The 15,110-nt window shown below is 40.4% G+C and overlaps 1 protein-coding gene across 2 annotated transcripts; it reads right to left on the reverse strand.

Moving 5' to 3' along the window:
• Positions 1-5,489: 5,489 nt before the first annotated feature.
• On the reverse strand, positions 5,490-14,574 carry LOC131320579 (uncharacterized). 2 transcript variants are annotated; one of them, XM_058351315.1, is made up of 4 exons: positions 13,849-14,573; positions 10,683-11,168; positions 6,840-7,355; positions 5,490-6,005 (listed from the first exon to the last, which is right to left on the reverse strand). In XM_058351315.1, exons 1-4 carry the CDS (start codon positions 14,338-14,340, stop codon positions 5,922-5,924), a joined length of 1,578 nt encoding a protein of 525 aa, XP_058207298.1. In that variant the 5' UTR covers positions 14,341-14,573; the 3' UTR covers positions 5,490-5,921. The 2 variants fall into 2 exon arrangements, with proteins under 2 accessions (XP_058207298.1, XP_058207297.1); XM_058351314.1 differs by lacking the exon at positions 5,490-6,005 and having other exon boundaries at positions 6,503-7,355; positions 13,849-14,574.
• Positions 14,575-15,110: the final 536 nt, after the last annotated feature.

Below are 15,110 nucleotides of genomic sequence, written 5' to 3' on the forward strand. Positions count from 1 at the left end.
CAAATAGCATCTCATTGACAAATTAGAACATTAATAGTGGACCAGCAATATATATAGGACCGAATGAGTATTAAAGTTTTTTGAAAATAATAATTACTAAAAAACGAAGGCTTAAGATCATATAAGTACGTTAAAAAAGTGTTACCTACCATAGGTTAATGTAATTTTAAATAGCTAAAACTATGAATTTTCCATAAACAATGGGATAGTCCATGTAATTGAAATCGACCCGTTTTGTATTAAGTTGATAATTTATGCGGGTTATCGTAAACATTAATGCTAGATACCCAAAATATATCACGAAAAAAGAAATCAATGGTCCATATTATCTTTTGAGTGAATTTGGACCCTTTAATTTTCCTTTTCGGAATACTTTTTAGATAATTTGTTTGGATACCTAGCATTGCTCGCCGGTAAATGGTAAAGTATGAGAATGCACGTGGAGAAAAGAGAATGGATGGGGGGGGGGGGAACTAGTACGTACATCATCTAAGACAAGTGTTCACGCAATCGAATGGAATTATTCTGGGCTACACTTAAGACTAGACTTGGTTTTCCATAAGATATTGTTGGATCTTTGCCAATAACAAGTAATTAAGACTAATTATTTCGAATTAATTATAATTACTCCCGGTGTGATTGATTGATTACTTAACTTGTCATCTTTACGTGATTAAATTACCAAATAGATTCCATGTTTTGCATGACAATTACAGTGGAATTTTCTATTTTTAGTTGCATTTTGGTTTGACAAAAAAGATCCTTTCAAACCACCTTCCAACGTGCAAGGTGAATGTCCAATACCTTTCAGACAAGGGTGTGGCCTAGTATCTCCAAATAAAAAATTCGATAAAACCCCAATTTCTCTTGATACCCATTTAGAATTTTTACCCTAAGCCGAAAATGCCCTCTTTCTTCTACCTAGAACTAGCCTAAGGTTTTTTCTGTACCGATCCACAAGCAACCACTATCCACCGCAGCCCCGGATCTTCCGTCACCGCTGGTAATTATTCAACATCCGGTAAGGCGATTTCCGTAATTTTGTCTCGATCGAATTTACGCCACCATGGTTGGTGGTATTTTTGTCTCACTGCATCTGGTTGGTGGTAAGATGGGCTTCAAAAATTCTTTTGAACCCACAACGCTTCTGTCATTATTCTCCTAAACAACCAATAATGAAAGAAATCATACTTCCTTGTCTTGCAGATTACCTGTCCATCTATGCATCCAGTCCTGTATATGAACATTTTGAAGGCTTATTAATAGGCGCTATCGCTTTCAATCCTCGCTTTCGTAAATTTAGTAATTAGAGATGTGACTAAAAAACGTTTTCACACTCACCCTGGTGCTCGAATTATGTCATGACTTAATTAGGTGGTAAACTTTTTTTTTGAACGGCGAAGAAGAATATTATTAAAAAGAAGAGAAGGAGGAGGACAAAAAAGAGAAGTCCTCATTGGCAAGAAGCCAACAAAGAAAATACCCAGTGGGCCTAGCCCAGAACACCTAAAAGGTCTATACAGGTAAAAATATAACATAAAGGCCCACAAGTACCCTGTAACCCAAATACAACTATGAAGCCCAGAGAACCGGCCCATAGACAACCATAGACAACATAGGCCAGCCAAACAACCCCTAAACAGAAGCAAACCCAAGTCGCCGCCTTCATCTGCTGCCAAGCCGCAGACCTAAGACGTGCGCCAAGATAGTCCAAAACCGCCACCGGAACCCGAGGAACCAGCCCCTGTTGTTGCCCCAATGGTGGATCAAAACTACCACCACCACAGCCCACCACCAGCCGCCACCTCCACTGGAGCCCATCTAAATCCCATCGATCCACCCAAAACATCCAGCCTCCCACACCACCCAACACCAGCGACGACCACCGTCGTGCTCAGCCGCCAAGCTGCCAACACCGAACCCTCCCAGTCTGCCAAACCTGATGCCGCCCACCTACAAGAGCATAACCACCCCACCGCCATACCCCGCTACCATCCCAGCAACCCAATCGAAACACGACACCCCACCTGCAAGAAAAAAACACAAAACCAAAACAGAAAAATAACAGCGCTACCACCCTCCACCGCCACCACCGGCCGCCAACTTCACACCACCGATCGACCCCTCAAAAGTTGGTAAAGGGTGAGGAAAGGTTAGAGCATCGGCAATGTAATAATCAAAACTAAAAAGTTGCTAAAGTTTACAATATGTACTTAAAAAAATGCTCACATTGTAATAACCAAACTTAGTAACCTCTTAGCAACTCATCAAATTTTGGCCTTTATATAATCAAAACTAGCAACATTTTGCCAATAACCAAATTTATTGGTGCTTAGCTCCGGAACCTTGCCTTCAAATAAGGTTGTAAACCCCAAGCGTAGGGCTAGGTCGTCAATAGCATAATAACCGATAAGACCGGAATCGTACCCATAGAGAATCGAAAATAGCTTAATAGAATTGTAGTTGGTAAGGATTTCGGCGTTTAAGATGGCCAACTTGGTTTTGCTTTAAAAGTGGAAAAACTAAGGAAAAAGACTAGAAATGTGCTTTATGAACTAAAAAAAGGCAAGTCTAGGAATCGTCTTTCCCTTGACAAAAGTCGTTATCGGTTCTCGATAATAACTCAAGCGAGAGTCACAATCGTGCGCTCACGCTCGAAAGATTTAGCTTTAAAGACTATGTTTATCAAAAAATGTGATTAAACGAAACTAAACCAACCTATTTTTGCTAATATATCTAACACGTAGGAGGCCACAAGCTCTCGGTATATCGCTTGCCAAGACCGCTTGACTAAATAACATATCAAGGAGTTAACACCCCTCGCTTAGACAAAAATGGCTAGGTTAATTTAATTCCGAGAACCATGATTTTAAGCCCAGGAGTTCGAGAACCAAACAACAACCTAAGTCATTGGGAAAGATTAGCCCAAGACTTAGCCAAAAGACTATTCAACCATCGCTAAAAGACTAGGCATGGTAAGAAAATGGAGCGAAAGATTTAACCGAAGAAAACGTAAATAAACTTGATTTATGCAAAGATCCAAAGTGTAGCTACAACATTAATAAACGAGAAATTAACATACGACAAATACTTACTTGAGTTCTTGAAGAAAATAACTAGAAAAGCTTGAAGAACATTAATGGAGTCCCTAGAAAGCAAAAAAGAAAACTTAGGCCTAAATCTAACTAATGGCTCATATCTTCCATAATAGGCATACAAGCATATTTATAGGGCTCTAAAGTTAAGTTACAAAGGACCAAAAAGTCCCCAAAATATTCCATAAGTGGAAACTTTTCATAAATGGAAGGTTGAAAAATGTTACAAAAATCTGCAGATTTTTCCAGGATGTACCGGTACTGGAAATGTCTCAGTACCGGTACAAGGCCTTCAAACGGGCTAGAAAAACTGAACTCTGGACACCCTGTACCGGTACTGGGAGTTGGCCAGTACCGGTACAAGCTTGACAGATTTTTTGGGCAACTCGCGGGCTCGCTTCAGACACTCCTGAACTTAGATTTGGGTGTTCTTTGGACCGTTGGAAAGCTCGTCGAGTCAACTTTCTAACCCAAGTGGTTTGGATCAAAAGTAGTTTGTACATCAAAATTTATGTCAATTCTACTCTCAGCTTATCGGAAGATGAATGGCTTTGGTAAAATCCTCACATGTCCTTCAATTCCCTTGACCCTTGGGCGACCCGAGTAACCTCCAAACCATCTTTTCATGACTTTTCGGGCACCACCACAGGTGGCACGTGGCCTTGAACACTCAGTTGCACCCGGAGTATTCCTTGGCGTTCAAACACGCCTTATTTATACGAATTACCTGAAATACACAAAAACCTACCTTACGTGCAATATCGCTATAAAAGCTAAATAAACGCAAGATAAAACAACATAAAACAGGACAGGTCGCACCAAATATCTACAATATTGGGTGCTCATCAATTAGATCTCATATATTCTCAATCAAGTACACTCATCACGGGAGAGTAAAACTCGCTCTCTATAAAGCAAATGCTTTATTGGTAGGTGGAACTCACTCTCCACTTTGGCAAGTGGTTGTGCATTTAACAATATTGATCACTTTATGAATCTTGACAATTGCTCTCAACTCACTTATTTTTCTAGAATGTCATTTAATGTAGACTATTAGATTGAGAAGAAAAAAATTGACCATTAGATTTAAATTTTTGCCAACCCATTTTGATTATGGGCAAAAAGTAAACAATGTGAAACTTAACATTGCTAACTTTAACAACCTCTAAATGGATAATTAAAAAATGATGTGACAATTTTTGATTATCCAATTTTGATTACTATGTGAATGTTCTTAGATCGAAAGCTAACAGGGTTACACGGTATTGAGGAAGGAAACCAAAAAGTACTAGTTCTAGAGGAAAGATTTTTATTTTATTTCATTCTTAGAACGGCGAGTTATAGTTAAAGATGAAGGGTAGTATTGGATTAGACTACAAATTTTAAACGGTTGTCAGAAGAAATAGGGGCAGGAGATACTTTTGGGTGCAAATAGAGTCCAAAAGAGTGAAAATAATAGATTCATTACATCCGGTCGAGGTGTACATAAGCTTGTCCAAATACCAAGCTACTTGCCGATCAACGGAAAAAAACAACTAGCTACTTGAAATTTTGAAAATAAGGGTCTTTCGTGTCAAACTGAAATTTCTTTCTACCAATTCCCTGGAAAATTCTAGCAAGCATTTTCTGATGATAAATGCTTCTATGATTGAGGGTCTTATCGTTCCCGTACGCGATCTGGAAACGGGCATGGTAGTTATGCTTATCTGCCTCACGGCACTCTCAAACGCACAATAGCCAAAACCACATGATTGAGAACTCAAAGTAAAAAAAAAAAAATTGAGATAGAAGTGCAGTTAGAACATGGAGACAACAATTTTGAAGACATAGATGGTAAAATCCAGATATGTTCTTCATATTCTGGGAGGACTAAATGAAGGAGTTGAACCAAGCCTATGCCTAGCACATAAATGTGATAAAAAGCCAGAAGAGACTGGGCAGTACAAAAAAGGAAGCATATGAAACAAATGGACAACATGTCACAGCTACACAGAAGATTTCCAACGGCCAAACAAATAAGTTCAGTTTTCACTCCAGTTGAACGACTTGAACATGGCCTACCAGAAAAACCTCAAACTGAACTTGGAAAGTGAAATCATCTCGACGGAATTTACTTCATTTCCATCCCAAACAAACAGGAAACTCACTTTCCCTCCTATGAACATAACACGCATACTATCATTAGATAACCGTCCTAAAACAACTAGGACTGATTAAAAAAAAAAAAGGAAAAACCATCGGCGAGGAGACAAACAAGCATTCAAACTGTGAAGCTGAATCCTGGAAACCATAATCAAGGGAAAGAAATGCAGTCTGATCACTCATTTCAGAGACCAATAAGTAAATCTCCACAAAAGGAGTGATACCATGAAAAGAGACGAAAACAGCAGCAAATGAGAACAAAAAGAAGTTATGCCATTTATTCTCTAAATTTAAGAAATGAAAATGTGACACAGAATTCTAAACCAAACAATTGTCAACAAAAAGATCAAAAAAAAAAAACAATTGTCAACAAAAACAATTTCCTGAGAGTTTTACCACAACCCACTGTATAAACAGGGTAGAGTTAAAAACCTTGAACTGTTTGGAAGTTGGACTACTCAATCGTTTCTGCCACGAATTTGCGGCGAAGGATAAACATGTCTATACTGTATCCGCGCTTCACTAGAAGCTACAAAAACCAAGGAGCAATCTAACTTGAGAAGCTTGGAGAAGAAACAAAGTTCTCAAATGGTCCGATAACACTTGAATAAACCTGAACGCACAGGCAGCCGCTATTTGCTCAATCCTGCTGGAAATCAAACACGGAAAATCCACCTCAAAATCTTACAACGGTGAAGAGAAGCTAAACTGCACACCTGTCTTCCCACGGTCATGCTCAAGTTGTTTTAGTACGTAACAGTAGTTAACCTGACAATAAAACCAAGGCTATAGTGAGGTTACATGGGATTAGCTATGAATTCTGTTAGCTCAACGGCAAAACAAAGTATTCAGGGAAAAGTCACTTCCATGTCAATGTAACAAGGGTAACATCGTAACTGATCCATATACTAGTAATTAAAGTCCAAAGGATCTCTCATCCACACAAGTTCTCATAAGGGCCTTAAAAGGAGCCTCTCGATCTGTTTCAACAACATTTGACGTATATTGTTCTCTTAAACCAATGCTGCAAATTTGTGCAACACTCAATACTAATGTGGCGAGTATTGGAAAATTCTAGCCAAACTATTTGATCCTTTTAATGGAAACACCTAAAGTCTGTAGTCTAGTTACTTCTACACCATGTGACAGACTAACAAAGGGTTCATATTCAATATTTTACCATCAAAAAAAAATCCAAGGTAAATGACAACGAGCAATTTTGAAGGTTAAAACTGCTGCATGGAAAGAGGAAACACATTCAAGTATTTAACGTCACAAAAATACTTCAATCAAGCTGCTTCCAAGGATACATCAAGGTCATACAGGCATCACTGAACACAGGAAATGTACTGGGTAAAAAGATAAAAACTCAAGACATTGCCTTCAAAACCCAGGTGTGAGTGACATCACAAAATATTTTCCTGCTCCTATAAAATATCCTGAAGGGTCAGTTATATTGTCACGAACAACAAACAGAAAAGTAGTTTTTGATAAGCATACACACATTGGGATGGAAAAGAGTATATTTCCATGTACTTTCTCCTCCATCACAAGGGTCCCCTGATGCTCAGTTTGAAAACAGATCTCAGGAAAGAAACTGACCTCCATACGAAATAGTCTAGTGGGTACAATGATCCCAGCTCCTGCAGAGCTTCGAAAAGACTCGCGAAATTTCTGGAAAGAAAATTCTCGATATGCATTCTCTGTTAATTTGGTTACGTTTCCAGCACAAGCAAAAAAATGTCCATGAATTCCAGCTTCTCGGAATACCCTCAACGGAAGATCAAAAGAAAGGTCTGCAAAAGCAGTTAGAGCAAGGTCTCCTCCAACATAATCCCTTCCAGAATCAGTGTCAGAACTTTCACCATTGGAGTTTGTTCTGATTTGTCTCCTCGGCTCAGTAGGGCCCAGACCCCTTGACTTGAAACCCAATAGCGTTGTCGGGCCTCCCAATGTGCAAACTGGGGAAGAATTGCCACCCAAGAAGAATCTCTCAGGTAGGTATGACAGCTTGCTCAAGAATCCACTTCCCCATGGAAATATAACACCAGTGGAGACACCAAAGTTTAGAGCAGCATGATAAAAACCCAAGGGAAAAGCATAACGAAGATCAAACTCCTGTTGAGAAAGCCCAAAATCACGTAACACATAAAGATCAGTGGCAGCATAGACGCAGATGGATATGAAAAAAGCAAGGTTAAGTAAGGGCACATTGCCAATTGATTCGTTATGTTGGCCAAATGCATCATTAAATAGCCACGATCTTGGTCACAATTTTTGTTGGCCAACCAAAATTAAATACAATTCCAAAAGAACATATTGACACATAAAAAGTGATTTTCAGAAAATTAAACGAAATAATAACATAACAAAAGAACCAAGTGAGCCAACAATGGGGTCCATGAACAAATAAATCAATCTCCAGAAACTAGGGGTTGCAACGAGCAAGAGTAATTGATATCATAGTTTCCATTCAACATATGCAGTGGAACTCTCTCTCTCTCTCTCTCTCTCTCTCTCTCTCTCTCTCTCTCTCTCTCTCTCTCTCTCTCTCTCCCTCGTTTCAAATCTGTAGGGTTTCCTGCCCGGGGGAGGCACTGCCTCCTCTCCTCCTCCCCCCTGGGCGCCTCTTTCATTTTCTTGCTAATAAGTTTTGAACCTAAACCCTAAATACTCCATTTTGGCCCTGTTTGGTGGTGTTTTTTGAAGGAGGCAGTGGGGCTCCTGCAGATCTCGACATCGTCTGGGATTTCTGATCTCCGACGCTGAGCTTGGTTTGGTTTACCGCCGGTTGCTGCTGTTGGGTGGCATCGGTTGTGCTTAACAGCGGGGTAGTCAACGATCGGCGGGGTGAAGCGGCGGCGGTGTTGTCATCGGCAGCGGTGATGTGAAAGCCGCTGGTGGTCACTGATGGGTGGCTCCGGCGATGCCTAACGGTGAAGGCTTTCCATCTGATGGTGTGCGGTGGTGTGTTGGATGTAGGGGTTCTGATGGGAGGCGTTTGGAGACGGAGAGGCAGTGGAGGCAAAGGGGCAGCGGTGATGCGGAGACATGTAGCGGAGATGATGCGGAGGAGCAGCAGCAGTGATGATGTAGAGCGGCAGCGGCGGCAAGCAGCAGAGGCAGCGGTGATGAAGCGGAGGAGTAGCAGTGGTGTACGCGAGGAATACGATGGCATTTTGGAGGCGGAGGAGCAGTGGAGACGTAGTGGCAGCGGTAAAGGAGCGGAGTTGTAGCAGCGGTGGTGATGTGGAGGAGGTGCGGCAGCGTGGAGCGGAGGAGGAGGAGTAAAGGAGCAGAGGTGAAGATGCGTCGGCGGCAATCAATGGATCGGCGGCGTGCGGTGGAGGAGTAAGGTTTAGGTGTGGGCTGTTCGTTTAAGGTGTGGGCTAGCCAGTTTGGGCTTGGCCCAGTTTGGTGGCATTTGGGTGTTTTTCTGGGGTTCGGGGCATTTGGGTTTGGGTTTCAAACAGTAGGTAGATTGGGCCAGGCCCATTGGGTCCTGTTGGTGTCTTGCTAACAGGTTTTTTACGAAAATCAAGAGGTGAAAAGATAGGTTTAGATTTCGCAAGACGAAGGAGCTCAATGCATCTCTACTCCCATTGTATTGTTACAGGTTTTCATACTCTTAATGAATTGGAAACTTTTTTTGTTGATAAAAAAAAATGGCAAATTTTCGTAGTCGTCCCTCTAGTTTTTCAGCTGTCTTAATTTCGTTCATCTAGTTACAATTGTCTCAATTTCGTCCCCGTAGTTTGTTTTACGTTTCAAATTGGTAAAATCGTTAACACCGTTAATGAAACTAACAGAAAAATATGATTAAAAACTTAAGTGCTCCAATTTTCAATCCGGTTGAACCGGTGCGAAGATCTTATTTTTTTATCATTTTATCCTAGATGGTCGTAATGAATTTTTGGCTCTAAGGCCTTTCAACGAGCACCCGAAGACTCCTTATTTAGTTTTAGGGCTCTCTTAGGGTGCTCATTGAAAGGCCTTAGAGCCAAAAATCTATTATAACCATTTAAGAAAAAATGATCAGAAAAATAAGATCTTCGCACCGGTTCAAACCGATTGAAAATTGGAACATTTAATTTTTACACCGTTTATATATTAAAAAATATAGTTAAAAAATTAAGTGTTCCAATTTTTAATCTGTTTGAACCGGTGCGAAGATCTTATTTTTCTGATCATTTTATCTTAAATGATCATAATGGATTTTTGGCTCTAAGGCCTTTCAATGAGCACCCTAAGAGAGCCCTGAAACTAAATAAGGAGTCTTCGGGTGCTCGTTAAAAGGCCTTAGAGCCAAAAATTCATTACGAGCCAAAAATTCATTACGACCATCAAGGATAAAATGATCAAACAAATAAGATCTTCGCACTAGTTCAACCGGATTTAAAATTGGAGCACTTAATTTTTTAATCATATTTTTCCGTTAGTTTCATTAACGGTGTTAACGATTTTACCAATTTGGAACGTAAAACAAACTACAGGGATGAAATTGAGACAATTGAACTAGAGGGACGAAATTGAGACAACCGTAAAACTAGAGGGACTACTACGAAAATTTGCCCAAAAAAAAAACGAGCAAGAGTAATTGACTCTAACACATCTATGACTTCAACGAAGAAGTCAAACTTTGAGTTAAGAAGACAAGAATCGACATGAAAGGGCTCGCAAATGGATGCTTCTTCACTACTTTTATGTAGAAGTACAACAATGCCTTCAGAGCCCGTTTGCTAGCGGACTATCTTTGGGAATTAAATGAGAAGGGCGGATCAAATGAGGATACGTTAGAAGGGGGATTAATTAAGAAGGGTAGATTATTTTATACTTGGTTTGGTTGGTAGTTTGTAATTTGTATGGATGAATAAGATTGGGTAGATGATGGGAAAAAAAGGTAACAAGTTACTTGCTTGCCTTTCAAAATTCCTGTTCATGCCCAAGTTTGAAGGTGAGGAGGGATAATTGGGTAACTAGGGAAGGGGGGACTAATTATGGGCACGGTTCGGTGTGGCCATAAATAGTCAGCTGCAGAGGAACTATATAGTCCGCGGGAATAAATAGTAGTATGTGCGCCTACCAAAAACCGGATTAGTTCGTCCATATCTATCGAACCACTTAGTCCAACTAACAAACAGGCCCTCAATGAGGTATTCTAATATGAGGCCACACTTTCAGGAACCAGGGACCATAAGGACAATTGATGGTGAAAAGCTACCAGCCTAGTTTTTTAGTAATCCAATCATAAGATTGTGTGATTTACGCAGCAAGTCTCAGCTACATTAAAACTATTATAGTGATTGTGTGATCATAGTTTCCTTATGGTAATAAGTCAACATTCAACAAGGCAGCAGCACATAAGTTGATGCAACTGCAACAAAAGTTTGATTATATTGGGCAGGGAGACCAGAAATAAAGGAACTCGACTTAAAGGTAACAAACCTGCCGCAAAAACCGTATGCTCCGGTGATCAGGGTACAGACCACTGATTTGAGAGGTAGAAACAAGAGCATACCCTTGAGTTGGTCTCAAAGGTGAATTTCTCTTGTCAACCTTAAACGTGTACTTTAAAGTTGAGAGTAATCCATGTCCGAGCTGCCTCCTTACCGACCTAGATGCCATTTGAGATGGATCCGTTATGGCACGCCAAGAAAGGTTGTAAGCCAAGTCATGATTCTTGGATGAGATTAGGCCGAGAGATAGATTCGAAGCTCGTTCTTTGTAAGAAGAAAACTTCAGCCAGTCTTGGGAAAGAAGAGATACACGAGCTTGCATTGGAGTTGCCCATCGTCTGAATCTTGGCATGGACACCCCAGCACTAACCTCAGACGTTTGGTCCCAACCGTAAGATAAAGAACCGTCCCAGAGGTCCCCGTATCCCAACAAGTTTTTCAGCTTCAAAGATCCTTCAACAGACCAGGATCTAGCCTACAAGAGCATTTCACAGCATAAAAGACAATGTAGTTGTTGAAACTGTACATCAAATAGCACAATGAAATGCACCTAGCAAAGAGAGAAACATGCCATTTTCAGGACAAAACGAACATAAAGAATCGATGGGAATAAAAAAGAAACTGCCGAGAGGTTATTTACTGCTCCATTAAAAATTGCAAGAGTTAGATAGAATGTGGATATTATCCTTTTTGGCTGAACGTGAGGAGGTCGACTCTAGAATGTATTCTTTACTCAAGGTATCTTGTGGCAATCCCTGGGTGTGATTCCGTTATAAAGGCCCCCTCCAGATATTGCAAAATCAATAGAATGACATATTTACATCCTCAAAATTTACATATTAAAAAACTACATTATATAGCATGATGGTTGGGAATTGGGACTATAGCTTCAAACGGTCAATTGCAAGTTCCATTCACCTATCCTATCATAACAACATTGTTCAAACAGATAGGCGCAATTCCCAAGTTCTCTCACTCATTCTACCTTTGGGAAATTGGGAGTATGGCTGCTGATATGCAGTCCAACTATTTAGATGTCAATCCCAGGAAGGAATGTTACTCTTCTTTGAGCTCTCCTCCTTATTTTTCACCAAAGTCATTTGAACATGTAGTTACAGTTTTGCAGTAGAGCTTCCTAACAATTTCAGTTCCCAACTTTGATCCACAGTGCAATAGATGAAAAATAACAATTTGTACTGCATCCTCTAACAGAGTTCTAAGTATCACTTTACTGAGGAAAAGTTGGCAACATTGGCATAGATATAAACCATACTCAAAGAATAACCATCCAAATGCACCTAGCCTACTTTGGGTAGTGCCACATAACAAATACAAGTAGATACAATACTTCTTATCCATGAAACAAGTAGCATACACTATTTATCCTATAAAGTACGCTAGGAGAATGACTACTAATAGTATCGATTATCATCGTTTTCAGGTCACTCCATACTGACTGTGCTGGTTAGGAAGAGAATATAACTTCAGGTCATGCTATACGCAGTAAAGAGATTTGGGGGTCAGTTAATCCTCGTCTAGGAATGCTTACTAGTTACTGTTCAATCTGATTTTCACATCTAGTTTTGTCATTTGATGTCTTAATCATATTGGATACCATCGTGTAACATGGATTCCACGCCAGATGATCTTCACCAATATCAGGCGAAGAACTATGAGGCACAACTAACAAAACCAGCCACCTTTTTCTTGGAACTGACATGGTGACATCCAGATCTGTTCTTCGTATTTTCTCAGCACCTCTACCATTGCTACTTGCATGAGGGAGCTTGCACCACAGAAAAATTGTACAAACTATTGCAACTTCTATAAGCAAGCATGCACTAGACATCAACTTTCAGGAAATCACAAATTCAGGAATCAAGATCTAATCGGAAAGCATGCTCCCACACTTTAAAATCCGTCATGAACAAGTATTCCCCTCAGTACTATTACAGGCCAATAGAGGTAACAAAATTCTTAAAACAGCTGGGGCAGCAGTCACTCGTTTCTGCAAAATCTAAGAGCATCTCCAAAAGTTAACTATTTGAGTTGCCAGTGGCAATACTTGATAAGAGATTAACCAAAAATAACTATCCAACGGTGAGGTACTTGACCTGTAATTGCCGAAACTTGACGAGGTTGTTTGATAAAGGTTTTGAGTGAGGTTTTGGGGTAATAAGAGGGGAGAGAGAGAGAGAGAGAGATGGGAGTAATAAGTGGAGAGAGAACTTATTCAAAACCGTGCTAAGAGACGGGGTGGTTTTGACTTTTGAGAACCCCAAGTGAACAAAGCCACATGATTTTAACTATTCCTCTATCTCAGTGGGCCCACAAATAGCATTGAAAAAGCTTATGCCATTGCTTTCAAATTATAGGATTTTCCTAAGGTGAAATGCAATAACACAGTAGTTACTTCTAACAGAATTAGCTGATAATGATTAACTAAGTGTCTAAGTTCCCAACTGTCAAGTAACCCCTCGAGTCACCTATGTAACGAGTGAGTGATTTAAGCGGTGATATAGTCTTGCTGCATATAAACGACTAATAACCGCAATTCTAACTTCTAAGCATTGAATGATATGAGCTCGCTCGCTCTCTCTCTCTCTCTCTCTCTCTCTCTCTCTCTCTCTCTCTCTCTCTCTCTCTCTCTCTCTCTCTCTCTCTCTCTCTCTCTCTCATGATTTGACCCTTGCTATCATTGGCTTTGTCAAAATGGAAAAATTGGAGATGCTTTAAAAGGATGATTCGCAGTAGTAGCTGCTTGCACGAGTCAACCAAAAAACTTTTACTCACTCGTGTAAGTGCCAACAATATCATTCATTACCATGGTGCAAGCCTGGAACAGGCATAGATGCTAGTTTCTTTGCAGAACTAAGCAACTTCAGGTCCTTAAGTTCGTAAGTAGAAACTCATTCAGTCACCGAAGGACACCATTAGCAAAGTGTATCCCCAATGATCTACAAGCCCTAATTTCTCATACCATCAAACTACTCTATTCAGTGCTTCACACAATAACTCCAAACAAGCTTGGAAGTAGAATCCCCATAAGAAGACAAACTCTCAAAGCCTAATCTCATCATTCATTCACAGGAAAAGCAATGAATCATTGATAAGTAATCCAATGTATACAGACATAGCATGTGAGAGAGTACTACCTCAGGCTTCGAGAAAATGCCAATGTCACCGGTGAGAGGGTTTTTGGTCTCGACAACCTCGACAACCACGTTCGAAGTCCCCGGCAACTCCGGCGGGCCTGAATCGAGCGTGATGTTGACCGAATCGAACACGTCGAGGCGTTGGAGGCGAGCATTGGCGACGCTCGCGGCTTGGAGGAGCCCCTGCACCGTAGTGGCGTTCTTCAGGGCTTCCACCTCGGACTCGATGAGCCAGTCCTTGGTCTTGGTGTTGCCCTTGATTATCACGTCGTGGACTCGGAGGGGTATTCTCTCCGTCGATATGCGGCGGAACAGGTTCTCCATTTTCTCCCTGTCGAATCGCGTTCTTCCCGAGGCTGCTTCTCCTTCTTGTTCTTCATCTTCGTCTTCTTCGATTTCGGATTCCTCGTCCTCGCCGTTGGATGGTTCTTCATCTTCTTCGCTTATGATTGGCGGTTTCTCCTTTTGCTGGTCTTCGACCGGGACAGCCATGGATGTAGATGTATAGCTCAGGTGTGTGTATATAGAAGAGAGAGAGAGAGAGAGAGAGAGAGAGACGCGGCGGGAGTGGGGAAAAACGAAGACGGCGGTGGTGTGATCCGGTACTGTAGGTACCTAAACAGGACCGTCTTCAAGGGTGACACCACACTCTCACCCAATATTCATCTCTCTCTTTTTTAAAATTTCTGATAAACAAAATTGCAAAAATTGCTAAAATAACACCAGTGTCTTATGTAATCAGGATGGAAGAAACGTAATAGCCGTTGATAGTTGAGTGTGTTAGCTAATTTTCGTGTATCTTAATTAATTTTAAATATTTTAAATTTATGATTGAATAAATTTTTTGTGTGAAAATTGCTGAGGCGATAATCGAGTCATGAGCTTTGAGAGAGTTAGATAGATAAGTTAACTCGTGGTAAAAATTATACCCTGAAATAGTTAAGTTTCGCATAAGTTTGAAGGTCAAACTTGATGCATATTCACAGTCTCAACATACATTTTTTTGAGAAAAAAAGAAAAGAAAAGAATTTCCTTAAGTTATATTAATTTCATGAATTCCTCTAAAAAAATGCTACTTATATAACAATTCAAACACAACACCAAACACAAACTTCTCACATATATGTAGACTCCACACATATTATTATATGTGGGCCCAACATTTATGTGAGAGGTTGTATAAGTTGTTGTGTTTAAAGTATTGCGTGAGTAGCATTGTCCATTTCTCTAACTAGAGTTTTTCCATTTTTTCCCTTCACCTC

Source organism: Rhododendron vialii, chromosome 3a (assembly GCF_030253575.1).
Source record: "Rhododendron vialii isolate Sample 1 chromosome 3a, ASM3025357v1".
NCBI lineage: Eukaryota > Viridiplantae > Streptophyta > Magnoliopsida > Ericales > Ericaceae > Rhododendron > Rhododendron vialii.